The sequence below is a fragment of the Bos indicus genome, chromosome 13, assembly GCF_029378745.1.
Source record: "Bos indicus isolate NIAB-ARS_2022 breed Sahiwal x Tharparkar chromosome 13, NIAB-ARS_B.indTharparkar_mat_pri_1.0, whole genome shotgun sequence".
Classification (NCBI taxonomy): domain Eukaryota; kingdom Metazoa; phylum Chordata; class Mammalia; order Artiodactyla; family Bovidae; genus Bos; species Bos indicus.
In genome coordinates, this window is record NC_091772.1 from 26,258,937 (window position 1) to 26,276,736 (window position 17,800).

Consider the following 17,800-nt stretch of genomic DNA (forward strand, 5'->3'; position numbering starts at 1 on the left):
TTAGTTCAGATTAAGTGTGTGTGTGTGTGTTCTTTAGAGTTTTCTATATATGAGATTGTGTCATCTACTAATAGATACAGCTTTACTTCTCCCATCCCAATATGGATTCATTTTATTTCTTTTTTTCTTGACAAATTACTCATACTAGAACTTCTGGTACAATGATGAATAGAAGTGGTGAAAACAGACATTTTTGCCTTTTTCGTGACAGCAGAAGAAATAATCTGCAGATTCCTTCTAGCTCTATCAAATATTTGACTTGTAACAGTCTTATAACTCTTTCTTCTCCCTTATCCTATCTACTTACAATCAGGTCAAAAGAAAGGAAGGTTACTATGAGATACGAGAGCTAAAGCAGGTAATTGGAATTGATAAAATTACCTATACTGGGGAAGCTGAGTTGTGGGTTTCCTTCTTATAATAGCAGTAACTTAAAATAGTCACCACAGTCTTACTGAACTTCATGTCTCATAAATGTTAAAGTCTATTTTTGCCTAGGTGATACTGATCCTTTTAAATATATCCAGTGATTAAAAAGTAGCGTATGTTACTTCTGAAAATGAAATTTTGAGAAATAGATGAAAAGCTTGATAAACATGAGGGCTTATGACCACTTAAAGCAAACTGAGAAGTAGGACTTCAGCCTTTTTTGTGTTAATTACTATCAAGGCTCTTTTGCCAAGAATTGAGTGGCTTTATATTTATAAAAGAAAATAATCACCTCCTATCTTTCATCAGAAGCATTTATTTTCCGGAATTTCTAATAAAGCAGTAAAATTAATAGAAATTCAAATCTAATGGAGAACTTTAAGACTTTAGGATTATTCCAATTAAGTTAGTAGAAGCTTGTATGGCTTGATTATGTACATATTCATTTCCTTGTAGTAAACAAAAAAGTTGTGGTTGAATCAGAAATGCAAATATTCTGAAAATGGAAAACTTTCTGATACTAGAGGTTTAAAATTTTGTTGTTAGTGTAACAAAAACTCAAAATTGTATCTGACAGGTTAGAGCAGTCAGCCCATTGGAAAGACAGGTGCACCAGACTTAAGCCTTTGGGGAAAAAATTATTTAGAGCAGTAGCTCTCAAACTATAGCCTTCATCAGAATTTATTTAAAGGGCTTGTTAAAATACAGGTTTCTGGGCCATAAACCCCAGTGTTTCTGACATAGTAGATCTGGAGGGGACCCAAGAATTTGCATTTTTAACAAGTTTTGGGATGATGTTAATGCTACTGGTTTGGGAACCACTGGCCTAGAGCAAGTGGCATCTCAATTGAACCTTGAAGGAATATGTACAAATTGGCTAAATTAGGGGTTTGTATTGATGAGGGCAGAGGGAGGGGAAGTACAGGAAAAGGAGGGCAAAGGTTCAGATAGAGGACACCATATGTTGTTCAGAGACCTGGAGGAAGGCAAGAATGGTGAGCGATGAGCCTGCTGAAGCAAGGAGGGACCAATTTTTAAAGGCCCTTTAGCATCCTAAGGTAGCTGGATTTGGGTGGAGAAGCACAGGACTGTAAACAGGAGAGAAACAGGATCAGAAGTGCAGTTAGGAACGTCGTTGTGGCTTTAACGTACAGTGTGGCCTGATGGTGGAAGAGAACAGTAAGGATACTGGTTAGGAAGCTACTAGAGGAAATAGGTTGATGACCAAGAGCTGTACAGTGGCAGTGAAAATGGAGAAAAATAGAAAGATTTGAAAGATATTCTAAGTGTTTAAGAGGTAAAAATTAAATTATTTTAAAAAATATTTTTTTATGGCTGTGGCAGTTCTTAGTTGTGGCACGTGGACTCTTCATTGCTGTGCACTCAGTTCAGTTCAGTTCAGTCGCTCAGTCGTGTCCAACTCTGCACACCAGGCCTGCCTGTCCATCACCAACACCCGGAGTTCACTCAAACTCATGTCCATCGAGTCGGTGATGCGATCCAGCCATCTCATCCTCTGTCGTCCCCTTCTCCTCCTGCCCCCAATCCCTCCCAGCATCAGAGGCTTTTCCAGTGAGTCAACTCTTCGCATGAGGTGGCCAAAGTACTGGAGTTTCAGCTTTAGCACCAGTCCTTCCAATGAACACCTAGGACTGATCTCCTTCAGAATGGACTGGTTGGATCTCCTTGCAATCCAAGGGACTCTCAAGAGTCTTCTCCAACACCACAGTTCAAAAACATCAATTCTTTGGCACTCAGCTTTCTTCACAATCCAACTCTCACATCCATACATGACCACTGGAAAAACCATAGCCTTGACTAGATGGACCTTTGTTGGCAAAGTAATGTCTCTGCTTTTTAATATGTTATCTAGGTTGGTCATAACTTTCCTTCCAAGGAGTAAGCGTCTTTTAATTTCATGGCTGCAATCACCATCTGCAGTGATCTTGGAGCCCCAAAAAATGAAGTCTGACACTGTTTCCCCATCTATTTGCCGTGAAGTGATGGGAGCAGATGCCATGATCTTAGTTTTCTGAATGTTGAGCTTTAAACCAACTTTTCACTCTCCTCTTTCACTTTCATCAAGAGGCTTTTTAGTTCTTCTTCACTTTCTGCCATAGACTCTGATGCTGGGAGGGATTGGGGGCAGGAGGAGAAGGGGACAACAGAGGATGAGATGGCTGGATGGCATCACTGACTCGATGGGCACTAGTTGTGCACAACTAGGCTTCTCTGTAGTTGTGGTGCCCTGGTTCAGTAGTTGAGGCATGCGGATTTAGTTGCCTGGCCAGAGGTTGAACCCAAGTCTCTTGCATTGCCTGGTGGATTGTTAATCACTGGACCTCTAGGGAAGTACCCAGATATTCTTAATTATGCATTTGCTATTTGGAACATAGATGAGGGAGAAGTATCAAAGTTCCTCCCTAGGTTTCTGCTTTGAATACTTAACTGGTACTGGTCATTCAGACAGGTAACACATGAACAGTGGGTTAGAAGAGACAGGAATTGAGAGAGTGATGATTTTATTTTGGGACCTGTTGATGTCCAATGGGTCACTGAGTCTACAGATCTTGAGCTCAGGAGAGTGATCTCAATAAACCAAAGTTACAGATTTGAGACTCACCAACAGGTACATAACTGAAGCAGAGTCATGGTTGGAATTTCCCAGGTATAACATGTAGAACAAAAACAAGATGACAACATTTAGGAGATCCTTGAGGAGAAGTCTTATTTAAAAGGAAGACTGAGGCAGAGGACTCTGTCCTGGAAACTAAAATATTGCAGATGGAGGAGTAGGATGAAAACCAAGAGAATATGACATAATGGAAGCAATCAATTAGAGGGGCTTCCTTCATGGTCCAGTGGTTAAGACTCCACCTTCCAATGCAGGGAGTAAGGGTTCAATCCCTGGTGGGGGAGCTAAGATTCTGTGTACCTTGCTGCCAAAAAACAAAAAAAAACATAGAAGCAATATTGTAACAAATTCAATAAAGACTCCAAAAAGTATCCACCTAAAAAAAAACTAAAGAAAAGAACAAACTAGCAATTAGATCAGATCAGATCAGTCGCTCAGTCGTGTCCGACTCTTTGCGACCCCATGAAACGCAGCACACCAGGCCTCCCTGTCCATCACCAACTCCAGGAGTTCACTCAGACTCACGTCCATCAAGTCAGTGATGCCATCCAGCCATCTCATCCTCTGTCATCCCCTTCTCTTCCTGCCCCCAATCCCTCCCAGCATCAGAGTCTTTTCCAATGAGTCAACTCTTCACATGAGGTGGCCAAAGTACTGGAGTTTCAGCTTTAGCATCATTCCTTCCAAAGAATACCCAGGACTGATCTTTTTTAGAATGGACTGGTTGGATCTCCTTGCAGTCCAAAGGACTCTCAAGAGTCGTCTCCAACACCACAGTTCAAAAGCATCAATTCTTCGGTGCTCAACCTTCTTCACAGTCCAACTCTCATATCCATACATGACCACAGGAAAAACCATAACCTTGACTAGACGAACCTTTGTTGGCAAAGTAATGTCTCTGCTTTTGAATATGCTATCTAGGTTGGTCATAACTTTCCTTCCAAGGAGTAAGCGTCTTTTAAATTTCATGGCTGCAGTCACCATCTGCAGTGATTCTGGAGCCCAGAAAAATAAAGTCTGACACTGTTTCCACTGTTTCCCCATCTATTTCCCATGAAGTGGTGGGACCGGATGCCATGATCTTTCTTCTCTGAATGTTGAGCTTTAAGCCAACTTTTTCACTCTCCACTTTCACTTTCATCAAGAGGCTTTTGAGTTCCTCTTCACTTTCTGCCATAAGGGTGGTGTCATCTGCATATCTGAGGTTATTGATATTTCTCCTGGCAATCTTGATTCCAGTTTGTGTTTCTTCCAGTCCAGCGTTTGAAGAAGATAAGCATATAACCTAAATATAAGCCCTTATAGTAATTTTATAAGCTCAGACAAGAAGTGTGTGGAAAGTGAAAAAGTAGAGGTAGATATATGCTGCTGCTGCTGCTGCTAAGTCACTTCAGTCGTGTCCAACTCTGTGCAACCCCATAGATGGCAGCCCACCAGGCTCCCCCGTCCCTGGGATTCTCCAGGCAAGAACACTGGAGTGGGTTGCCATTTCCTTCTCCAGTGCATGAAAGTGAAAAGTCAAAGTGAAGTCGCTCAGTCGTGTCCGACCCTCAGCGACCCCATAGACTGCAGCCTTCCAGGCTCCTCCGTCCATGGGATTTTCCAGGCAAGAGTACAGGAGTGGGGTGCCATTGCCTTCTCCAAGAGGGCGACATATAGTGACAGCCAATTCCTGGATTGCCATAGTTTTTTATCATTTCAACATGATTTCTTTATTTATGATGTACATAAATTCTTATTTATGAATTTATCTACTATTAATGAGAACTGAATATATACTTTAAATATGCCATTTTGTATTAAATTTTGGAGATTTTTTTGTAGTCCTTATATATATTACTGTGTTCACTGAGAATAGTGAAACCTTCTCAACAGATGATAGCTTAAAGATTAATCTATGAAAAAATAGTCGGAAAAGTAATCTGTATAAGTTTAATGGTTGCACTTTTTCTACAGCTGTATTTCATATAAGTGCATGTCTAAGGATTTCACTTTTAGAACTTGGTTTCTAGGCAGTGAACCCATGTAGACTAACAAGAGCTAATTTTTTTTAAAGATGTAGCAGAATTTTCTCATTTTATTTTAAGGCAATCCTAGAAAAATGCGTCTTATTCCATTTTACAAAAACCAATATCCTGAAATGCTTAGACTGCAGTGCAGAGTTATGTTACTGTATTTTCTAGTGTTTGAAAGTCAGTAAAATCGATAACAGGAAGCTCATGAGGGCTGGGCTTTGGTTTTTCCCTCTCTGGAAATGAGATTTGGGGACCTGACAATCTTGAATTCTCAGACTCTATGATAAATACCCATGGAAAACATGAAAATGTCTGATAATTTGGAAGCTGGTTTCTTGACTAAAAGATTACTCTACTGGGATCATATAGACTTCCTCTGAAAAAAACAAGCTCATCTGGTTAAGAAGTAGTATATTTTAAAGATAGTTATTTAAAAAATTCGCTCTTTGCTCTCTTTGAGCAAATATGTGAAAATCTTCAAGTAACAGAAAAATTAATGACTTTCCACATCTCGGCCATAGAAAGAAAGTATAAATCATAACTCTTTTTCTCTGAAGCAGTGGTTCTCAACCCAGTGAAAACCCCTCAAAGTAACTTGAAAAATCCCTAGGAGTTCCTCTGGGTTAAGGAAAACTTCTACTCTTGCCAAACCTTTCCACCCACTGTCCCTCAAAGACAACATTCCTCAAAGACTTTGTTATGTTTTCCCCTTCAGTTAGAATATCCTCTTATATCTTTGCTACTTTCCTCCATTTCTGTCAATTGATATCCGTCAAGGCCCAGACCAACTACCACCTCCCCTCTTTATCTAACTTTAAATGTAGTAGAATCTATAAAATACTGAATCACTGTGAAATTGTTAGTTTCACACCTGAGACTAATATCACAAATCAACTATACTTCAAAAAAAAGGATTAACAGTGGGTTTAGTTTGGGAACAAGTACAAGTGATTCTTAACAGGCAGCACTTCAACTCCCTGGAGCGGAAGTGTTTGAGGCCTGTAGAGGGAGGCAGTGCGTTCGCTACCAGTGCTCGTGTGTTTCACCCAGGGAATGAGAATACCTGCTAATCTGGTGAACTACAGCTCTTCCTTGATTTACAGTAGAATTGTATCCAGATAAATCCATTGTAGATTGAGAGTATCGTTAAGTTGTGAGCGCATCTAACATACCTAACATCATAGTTTAACCCAGTCTACCTTAACTGTGCTCAGAACACTTACAGTAGCCTCCACTTCGGCAACATCATCTAACGCAAGGTCTGTTTTATAATAAAATGTTGAATATCTCATATCATTTATTGAATACTGTACTGAAAGTGAAAAGCATAATGATTGAATGAGTACAGAATGGTTGTAAGTGGATCAGTTGTTTAACCTTGTGATCCCGTGGCTGTCTGGGAGCTGAGGCATCAGGAGAGAGTATTGTACCACGTACCATTAGCCCAGTTAAAGATCGAAATTCAGGTTCAAAGTACAGTTTCTACTGAATGCTTATCAATTTGTGCCATCATAAAATCAAAATATCACTAAGTCGAAGTGTTTAAAATTGGGGACTGTCTGTAGTTAAACAATGAGTAAAGTGATCTTTTGTATTCTTATTTTATACTAAAACCTTTCTGATGTTGTTCCACATTAAAATTGAGGATAAGTATTTTATTCAGAATTAATTCACACTGTGTGTTAGCTGAAGGACAATGGAGTTAAAGATATGGGTTAAAGTGAAAGTTGCTCAGTCATGTCCGATTCTTTGTGACCCCCGGTGCTATAGCCCACCAGGCTCCTCTGTCCATGAATTCCCCAGGCAAGAATACTGGAGTGGTTCATTTTGATATTTGGCAAAACTAATACAATTATGTAAAGTTTAAAAATAAAATAAAATTGGAAGAATAAAAAAAAAAAAAAAAAAAGAATACTGGAGTGGGTTGCCATTTCCTTCTCCAGGGGATCTTCCCAATGACCCAGGGATCAAACCCAGGTCTTCTGCATTGCAGACAGACTCTTTACTGTCAGAGCCACCAGAAAACCCAGAAATATGGATAGGGGGAGGATAAATATGAACATGCTAGAAAATAACTTTCTTTACTGGATATAAGGGGGAAGAGCTATCAAAGCCCTGCATTGAGAGAAAAGATAGTAAAAAACATCTAGATTATTTCAGGTGTGTAAGTTTCATTTCTGGATTTATAATGATTTTTATGAATAATTCATAGGAACATTTAATATGTTGAAAGAATGAGATGGAAGAGGAAGCAGAAAAGCTGAAAAGATGCATTTATTTAGAAATTGATTATGGATACCCTTATAGTACCATAAACCATTATGGTAGTTTATGTCAAGTCACAACTTTGTGACCTAAAATATCAGAATGAGAGTAGGGAGTTAAAATCAGCTAAGAATATTCTGGAGATGATATTAAACAAAGGATAGCTGGAAAGATCCCTATAGTAAGGTTGAATTTTGTCTTCACATCATTTTCAGAGATGAAACAGTTCTTAGATACCATGTAATCCAGTAGTTCTCAACCCTGGCTATGCATTTGAGTCATATATACACCAAAAAAATGAATGTAGTTCTTGTAGGTCATATCCCAATCTTCTTCTTTAATGCAATAGTCTTATTGAGGGGTACTTAAATAGTCCTCTTATTGCTTTTGTTTTTGTACTCATAATTATTTTTCATTATGTGATACAATGATGACAAAGGGAGGCTACAAAAAATTATTTTCAAAAAATACCTTTTATAACATTCTACTATAAAGAATAACTCATTTAAGGAAATTTTTGACTTAGTATAATGTAAAATCCAACTACCAACTTTCAGGACTATCTTTTGATCCCTTAGAAACCCAGTTTGAGCAGTGTTTCCCTATGGATCTTTCTAAGGTCCTGAGAATTTTCCGTGAAATATTAAGACATCCTCAAAAGAATTCCATCCTACGCAAATCTATTGACTCACTGACCTCTAACACAGGATATTTGTTCTGCTATTGGAAGATAAAATAGAAAGAAATTCAGTAATGATAACAAGTGACACTTTTTTTTTTTTTTTTTTTTTTTTAGTGTTAAAATTCTGCCTAAGTAAGTTTGGGTAGATTTAGATTTCACCAAGAAAAACCAGATATTTTAGAGTTTTACTTCCTGGATGTTAGGTTTGCCTTCACATTTTGATGTCTTGCTCTCCCAGGGTTTTGAAGGTGTTTCTTTCACGAACAGCCCAGAGGATTCCATACATGACTGGTGGACGTGTCATGAGGATGCTGGCGGTAATACTCCTGGTAGTGTTCTGGTTTCTCGTTGGCTGGACATCATCTGTTTGCCAGAATTTGGAGAGGCACATTTCACTCATTGGCCAAGGGCGAACGTCAGATCACCTCATCTTCAGTATGTGCCTCGTTGAGCGCTGGGATTACATGACAGCAGCCGGTACGTGGTCACTCGGTTTGTGCGGTTGTCTTCTGTTTGCCCACTAGCATGACAACGGACTTCCTCAGAAGCCTTGCCAAACCCTTTCACAAACTCTAGAGGAATTTTACCCATTTGGTTTTGGTAAAACAATATTATGAAACGGACAATAATGATATGTGGAACGCAAACTTTTTCTGGGAGTTCCCGTTATTTTTCAGAGGTGTGCAGCTTTGTTCAGAAAATGCCCTTCTTTGTGCAAGAAGGAGAAACACAGTAAGTAAAGGCAGCTTCTTTATACACAGACTTTCTGTTTTCCATCCTATCAGTGTGTCCCCATTTGGCTAACAGTATCGATTGTTTTGACTTATTTATTTTGGGAGAAAAAAGGAAATGTGCTGGTATTTTTAATATTGTTTGAGTCCTGTGATATATCAGACTTGGTCTCTATAGAGTGCTCTGAACAAAATTTCTAATTTATCTTTCCTCTAAAGATAATTTATTGGGAATTCTCTGGAGTTCTGGTATTATACAAACACAGAACCTTGCTACTTGTGGGGAGTAAGTTATGTGACTGAGAAACTGGAGAACTTAGAAGAAGCCCATGATGAGTTGGGCCAAAAGCACAGATTATTTTTCTGGTACCTCAGTTTTTTGGAAAATGAGAAAGAGAAAATTCCATAGGAATTTTTCTGTTGTTAAATATTGGGCTATTTTTAAACTAAGCCTGCAAAGATACAAAAACATTTTATTATTTTGTTGTCATTCCCCTCAGTCAACCAGGGACAAATCTTAACTTTCTTTGGCAGATGTCAAAAATAAAAACATGAATTTAATTCCCATTATCTATCTCCTGCATATTGGCAGTTGTTTGTGGAATGTTCACATTTAGTATTTTGCTGGAAGCTCATAAAATGTGTACATTGTTTACAATTTGAATGGAATAATATTTTTCTGAGAGGGTATTTTAGGATTCATATAAGCCTGGTATCTGTAGTAATAAAGCAATGTGGGTACATAAAGGGAATGGTTATAGCACTATAATAATATATAAAGTTAGTCATCATTATTTTGATCAATAGCAATGAAAATATCTGTAGTTCCATATCAGTAGATATCAATATCAGTATTAGAAGATAAAGCATGGGTAGGAAGCAGTTCTGATTCTGACTTTCATCTGAATGTGAAAATTAAACAAATTGTGTAGATATAAAATTTCTACTTAATAGAAACCTGTAACATTAATTTACATTCTTCAACCCAAGTTGACCAAACTAAGAAAAATCGTTTCCCAATATTACTATGAAGAAAAGCATATTACATTTCTTTTATGTTTTACAAAGAATACGATATTCAAAATACATAATGAGGCGTCATTAGGTTGGCAATGAAGAAGCAGAATGAAGCCCAAGAATTTGCTCTGTATCAGGTTCCCAGGTGATGCTTCTGCTTTTGGGTGTGAGACCACACTTTGAGAAGTACTGCTGTATGTCCTTCTCGATTCTAATGATGCCAACTCCAAAATCCCTGAATTTGGGTTGTCTGTGTGGGGCGGGTGTGGGTGTGTGTCTTCTAAAAGCAACCTAAATTGAATTTACTGATTCATCACATCACTTTCTGATTCTCCAAATTCCTTTAACAGATTTTCAAGACTCACAGTAAACTTAAGCAGCATTGTTAATCCAGCATTATTTACAATGTATTTTAACATTACCCTCTTTTCCAGTTAGGCATTTCCTTCCTGTTTCACACAGTTCCTACCCACCTCCACCACTCTCCCTATCAAAGGAAATGTTCTTTCTACCTCTTTGTAATATTCTAAATATTACCCATGCCTCAAAGAACTTCTCTTTTATAAAGATTCTCCTAGGTTCTAGTCCAAATGGTTGTCTTCCTTCATTGAACTACCACTGTACCAAGAGACTTTACCACCTAATTTTGCTTTCGATTCTCACTTATCTTTATAACCCAATAGTAAACTACCTGATGAGAGGAATAAGTCTCTTATATTTTTTATATGTACCATAAGGTCTTCAGTGCTAGAGACATTATAGGTATTTAGTGGATCTTGTTTATTATAGAAAATTCTTATATATAAAGAAAGTTTATGTAAAATGAACTACAGGTTACTGTCAGTTCTGTATTCATATTTATTTCTACATAGAGATCACAAATGTGACCTTCTTTAGGGTGCAAAATACTTTAAAGTAAAAGACTAATGATAAGGTATAGAGATCAAGAGGTAAGAGGAAGTTAAATGTTTGGTGATAATACTTTTACCTTTTAGTGATTATTTTTGTCCTACTGAATAATTTACTGAACTACTCATAAACTACTGAAACACCTTAGTTTCAAAATTACACTTTTCTTGCAGTGACACAGTTCTCTGAAGAAAAGACACGTGATTTAACAACAGGAACAAATATTTTAAATTAAGACTATCTTGAAAACTCAAGAGACATGTGGTTGCTGTAAAATTCTTTTTCCACACTACCCTACAGTGGTTGCATTTATTTCTCTTTTGGCACGTAGCATTAGATATTCTGTATTTAACCCCTCTTAATGTTTGCTAATGTGTGCCTCTTTGCAGTTCTCTTTATATATTTCTATAAATAGCATGTTTACCATTAGATTTTTTTATATCCAAGCTGTTATTCAAGAATAAATTAATGTATCTTCATTCTGCCAGAAAGAAGCATGTACTGAAAGCTAAATTATTCCCCATTTCCTAAGCAGAAATAATTCTGTGCAGGGAAAGGATGGAGATAGGCTTTACCTTGAAGCTGTTGTGAGAAATCTGTGTCAAGAAGCTGTGTATATTTATATTAGTGTCAGGAGTCAATTAAAAAAAAAAAAGTGCTGTTAATATATTGATAAACATGGATCAGTTTTACCTGTCTGAAACTATCCGGTTTTTTTGTTTTTTTTTTAATACAAATTAAAGAATCATTTGAGTGTGATTCTAGTTTTTCCACTGAAGTAGAACTCTAGTTAGAAATATGAGTCATAAATTTAAGGAATGGGTCCTTCCTACTTCTTGCTCACTCCAGAACTGCCCATGTAGGTGATTTTCCTACCACAGGTGTTTCAGAGGAGGAATCAGGTATAGAAAACTACTGGGAAGAAACCTGATTCTTCTCTTGGCTTGTATATTTTAAACACAAAGCAGACAATGTGTTCAGTAATTCAATTAGTTGTACGCCAGTGTTTAGAAGAGACTGAGAAGAATACAGTAACACCTACTGAGTTATATAGGGAAATTCTAGAATAGCTATTGTTTCTCAGGATTTAAATACTTAATTCTCCTAGAAGATTAGGCTATATTGTGACAGGTGAAATATGGTACAAGCACCCTTTAATGAGTACTGAGGAAAATAGATTAGACTTCCTTTCCATCTGACTTAGATTAATGTTCATGATTTAGGTTCATTTACATGCATCTTTTTTTATTCTAATGTACCATATGCCTTAATCCTGCTGCATCGTTTGTTACAATTTTTTAAATGTATTTTTAATTTTCAATCAAAGAAATGAAAGCTTGACTGCATTGACAGGCTATGTCATGAGAAACTTCACACATACTTTTTTGGGGGGTGGGGGGAGGGTTGTTTGTTTTTTATGTTGTTTTATTTATTTATTTTAAGTTTTTTAATTTTATACTGCACTTTATTGAATCATAATCTGTGAACTTGTAATATATTTAAACATAATGACTTGATATATGATACATTGTGAAATGATTCCCCCAGTCAAGTTAATTAACATATTCATCAACTCACATAGTTTCCTGGGGGAGGTGTGTGTGTATGTGTAAGAATGCTTAAAATCCATTCTCTTAGCAAATTTCAAGTATAGTTACTTACATTAGATCCTCAAAATGTATCCATCTTTTAACAACATCTGTAGCCTTTGACCAATCTCTCCTTATCCCCACAACTTTAGCCCCTGTCAATCATCATTGTACTGTTTCTATGTGTTCGATGTGGTTTTGTTTTGTTGCGTTGTGTTTAGATTCTATATATGATACAGACATACTTTTTGAAAGTCTTTTTCATAGTTTCTTGAATGAGTGACGTAGATATTATTTTCCTTGTTTATCTACATATTACCTCTTCTGAACAATGTTTTATTTCTTTGAAGAGTAGTTGTGATGCTGAAGGGCTGAGAGAAAGGATAAATTAATTTTGTTCCTTCATTTTATCCTTGCTGCTGCTACTGCTAAGTCGCTTCAGTCATGTCCGACTCTGTGTGACCCCAGAGACGGCAGCCCACCAGGCTCCCCCGTCCCTGGGATTCTCCAGGCAAGAACACTGGAGTGGGTTGCCATTTCCTTCTCCAATGCATGAAAGTGAGAAGTCAAAGTGAAGTCGCTCAGTTGTGTCTGACTCTTAGCGACCCCATGGACTGCAGCCTACCAGGCTCCTCCGTTCATGGGATTTTCCAGGCAAGAGTACTGGAGTGGGGTGCCATTGCCCTCTCCATCATTTTATCCTTACAACGCCATTTTTCTTTTCAGAAGTGAAGAAATTTTGGGATGGGGTCTTGGGGCAGTGCCTAAAAGACATGGAGCAGGAGTAATTAAGATATCTGTAGCGATCATAGCTTCTAAGGAGCTTCAGCTCCCCCGTGGAACCGTTGGATTCTAAAGGGTGAATAATTAAGATGGGGAAAAAAGGTTTTGTTGCTTCAGTAGATAGCCTATAGATTAACTCTGTTGTCAAAAGATTTTGGCAGCTCTTTTACTCGTACTAAGATGACTATCATAGTTTAAAAACAAGCTGCTAACCCATATGGACTGCAAATTCCAGCCTGTTTTACCCCCATTCCACTCCGATGTCTGCAGTAACTGTAGCGAACAGAGCCTTCTTCTGAGGTTTAAGTATGGAGGAATAGGAAGGCTTCTGAGTTTTCCTGTTTGAGCTCACTGAGACCCATTCCCCACAGTAGTCAAAACCAATGTCTATGCCTCTAGTAATAAAGCAAAAGAAAGTCTCCATCGAAGGATATAATTTAGAGAACACTGGTCAAGAGAACCAGGAGACCTGGGATGCAGACTCTGTTCATGGTGAGTCAGCAGGGGTGGAGCCAGGTTCTCAGTGGGCGTGTCCATGGGTGTGACCTACGGTTCAGCTCTGCCCATCTCTTCCTTACTGCTCCCAGGAGCTGAGAAGGGGCATTCCTGGCCAGCAGAGTCCTAGTTGTGAACTCCCAGCAACATCCATCTTCTCCATGCTTCTTAGATGAATACACTGATTTTATGACAAACAGAACTCCTGGAACTCACCAATCACCCACTTCACAGCCACATCCACACTCTCAAAAATGTACCCCCAAGGCCACGTGATCTCACAAAGTCAATCCTCCCTTTAAAATTCTACCAGAAGTATCCTTTTCATTGTTTTCACCACTGTAAATCTCACACCTATCTTTATTTAAATCAAAGAAAAGACAAATAAGCCTCCAGAATATAAAGTTTCTGTCTGCAGCCAAACCCTGGAATGCTGGAATTTGAGCTGTTTTCAAGCATTATTTAGTTGTTTGACCTAATGATAACTTCTGTGCAGTCCACCATATTATTAGAATGAAATGGAGTAAGTTTACTTTGTAAATTTTCTAAGTGGATAGGATTTAGAGAAAAACAGAAGACAACATTAAAAGAAACACTTGGAAAAGGAAAGCTAAATGTTTCATCTACATATTTAGTTGTGACTCATTGGAAAAGACTCTGATGCTGGGAGGGATTGGGGGCAGGAGGAGAAGGGGACGACAGATGATGAGATGGCTGGATGGCATCACTGACTCGATGGACATGAGTCTGGGTGAACTCTGGGAGTTGGTGATAGACAGGGAGGCCTGGCGTGCTGCAGTTCATGGGGTCGCAAAGAGTCAGACACGATTGAGCGACTGATCTGATCTGATCTGTAAAAATAATTTTTAAATGTGCTAAGAAGCATAAGGGCTCCCCTGGTGGCTCAGAGGGTAAAGAATCCGTCTGCAGTGTGGGAGACCTGGGTTCAATCCAGGTTCAATCCTGGGTTCAAGGTTGGGGATATCTGCTAGAGAAGAGCATGGCAACCCACTTCAATATTCTTGCCTGGAGAATCCCCATGGACAGAGGAACCTGGTGGGCTACAATCCTGGGGTCACAAAGAGTCAGACACAACTGAGTGAAGAAGCACACAAGAAGCATAAAACATTATTAATACAAAACGCCTTTGCAGCATGGCAAAGCAGAGGATCACAGCTTGAGAGTCGTTTGTACTTTGAGGTTGCTTTTCTCCAGCCCTTGTGGGTGTTCTAAGATCACCAACCTGGGACATCTTCAGTGTCAAAAAACTAATATTATTTCTCACTCCTTTGCTTGACCCAGGCCTTTGGAAAGATAACTTGAAATTACTTTCATTATGGTGTATTAATTTTTTAAAGGCTATGGTAGTTAACTTTTAAATGAAATGTTATTCCTTATAGATTAAAAATGGAATACCTCAGTTTTCTGAAAGCCCTATTTGAATCTTTAAATATAAATACAATTCCCTTTTTAAGTATATCCATGCCTCCCATCAATCGTTTGCCACCAGAAATTATTTTCTAAAGCAGAAGCACAACATATATTTCAACCCCCATGAAACAGCATTGCAAAATTTGGTAACATCTGCATATTTTCTTTACTGATTGCAGTGTTAGTCTGAAGTTAATTATATGAAACTGACTTTTTTTTCCTCAGCACAACTTTTATAAATCACATTTAGTTTAATTGGTACTTTGAATAATAAATTGTTTTTCTGCTGGGGCATATTGTTTGATATTGCTAATGAAATGATTTTAATGTTCAGCTTAGCTGTTTGGAGGACTCTTATTTTGTCTTATATTTTTAAATGTAATTCTCTATTGTAGCATACTAATTAACTTGATAACTACTTTCCTTTAAAAAAAAAAGTGTTCAGTATAAAATTATATAAAAGCACTGCTATAAGTGGCCAGGAGATAATGTTTTCATAATTCAGCTTTATGTGGATCCTTCAACTACAGCACATTTTTGTGCTAGTGTTATTTAATAATATTTTGTATTCATCATTCTTGAGTGTCAATTACCACACACTTAGTGGCCCATCAATAAGTATCATTTGCCTTTATTAATCATAATGCCAGTATTATCTTTAAATTGTGTATATAGATGTTTGATGGGTCTAGACATCCATCAGTGTTAAGTGGAGTGGCAAGGTAACAGAAAGCCTATATCTCTTAAATACATGAAACTGGTATCATTTATATTCATTCATTTCAACAAATATTTACTAAATCTTATTCATGTGTGATCAGTATCCTTGCTATCATCTTTGTGGGCAAAGGTAGAAAAAATAATTGAAAGACTTAGTTCTTATCTTGATAAATATCATCACAGTCAGGGCTCAAGACTCCATGAACAGTTTTCTCCCAGTTGTATATTGTGTGGCAAATTATTCTCTGCGTTGTGTGGTATAGATAGTTAAAAACTGTAAGAGATTAGAGGAAGGAAACTTCAGTGTAAGTTAGAATCATGGCTGGGGACCTAGGGATGGAGGTGGGACCTGAATTGAACATCGAAAGATTGGTTAATATTTGGAAGTGTGGATGAGAGGAGATTTTGTGTGTTAGTAATAGCATAAACAAAGACGCAGAAGCAAGAATCTTTGGAGTGTTCAGAGGACAGTGAGTCTTCCTGGGCCAGCTCAGAGTTCATGTTGGGGAACTCTGGGAGTTCATGTTGGTTGTATGACATGAGGTCATAGAGGGCCAATCTTATAAAATAATAGTGAACTGCTGAAGATTTCTAAATGAAGATACAAGCAGTTCCTCATAAGAGCTCACATGAGGGTCAGAGAATAGACAGGAAATCAAGGTCTAAGAACTACACGAGCACAAATGAATAAGGCCAAGCAATGGGGCAGCCAACAGGAAGCCCTTAGGGGGTAAGAAAGTCTTGCAACTTTCTGACAAGAAAGTTATCAGTCTTGAAACATGTCTGCCCTGGCAGGAACCCCTGTAGTCTTCCTTTGGGAACAGAAATTAATTCCAGGGTCCTAAGTAGGTATGAATGGATCTTCTAAGGGAAATATTAATACGAATCAGTGAACCCAAATGGAGATCTGGACAAATCCTGATATGATCAAAGTGGAGTTTTAGAAAAATGAACTTGTCGCTGTTATAGAGAATGATTAATATAGGGTGAATCCAGGTTTAGATGGACAGTTGATAAATGAGTAAACTTATAGGAACTTAAGCAACAATTGTAATTGTGGACATTGAAAGAACTGATACATATGAAAAATAAGTCTAGGTAGAAAATGTATCAGTGAAAGGTGGCTCTGAGATTTCAAACCTGAGTGAAGAGGCAATAGTAATACCATGGACAGAAGTACAAGCCTTAGGGAAGAAAGCTTTCCATGAAGACCTTTTCCGAATCCAGTAAGCTTGGCTAGGAAGAACATTCACAGACATGGCCAGTGGCCAACATACAGAATAATCAAGACCTCCACTCTCATATCATGGAGATCTTTGAGTGAGGTTTATTTTCTCTTTGGCTTTTGACCATACCAGAGTTTTTGAGTAACTCTTGAAAGGTGTGTTTACTTAGGGCTTATTGTTTAAATACTGGTAGAAATATGCTGAAACTTTAGCAGGTAAAACACCTGGGCATATGGAACTGGAAATCAGTATTTCAGTATGCAAGTAGATTACCTCTAGGTAACGCATTTTGTGAAATGTTTTTGCTAACCAGAACTTTCTTTTTGTTAATTGGGTATTATTGTCCCATGAGGTCACGTCACTAAGACAGAGAAAATGCATGATAACAGTTACTTGGTCAGAATAGGGTAAAGTAACAATGTTTAGTTTTAAAAAAATAGTCAAAAGAGGGACTTCCCTGATGGGTCAGTGGTGAAGAGTCTTGCCCTTGCCTGGCAGTGCTAGAGACATGGGTTCAATCCCTGATCTGGGAAGATCCCACATGCCGTGGAGCAGCTAAGCTCCTGAGCCACAGCTACTGAACCTGTGCTCTAGATCCCATGCACCACAACTACTGAAGCCCACACACCCTGGAGCCCGTGCTCCACAACTAGAGAAGCTACCAAATGAGAAGTCCATGCATCACAATGAAGAATAGCCCCTGCTCACCACAATTAGAGACAGTCTGAGCATAGCAACAAAGACCCAGCACGGCCAAAAAAAATTTTTTTAATTTCAGAAAGTCAAAGGAGATGTTTAACAAAAAGAACTAATTATTTAACATTTGCTTTTATTTATTTATCTGACATCATCCCTATCAGAAACTGTTAAGTG

The 17,800-nt window shown here is 38.0% G+C and overlaps 1 protein-coding gene across 1 annotated transcript in view; it reads left to right on the forward strand.

The window, feature by feature from the left end:
• GPR158 (G protein-coupled receptor 158) overlaps nt 1-17,800 on the forward strand; it is a 301,001-nt gene that overhangs the window by 266,995 nt on the left and 16,206 nt on the right. The window contains exon 7 of the mRNA XM_019972812.2: nt 8,265-8,503. Within this exon, the coding sequence (XP_019828371.2) occupies nt 8,265-8,503 (239 nt within the window). The remainder of the gene's footprint in view (nt 1-8,264; nt 8,504-17,800) is intronic.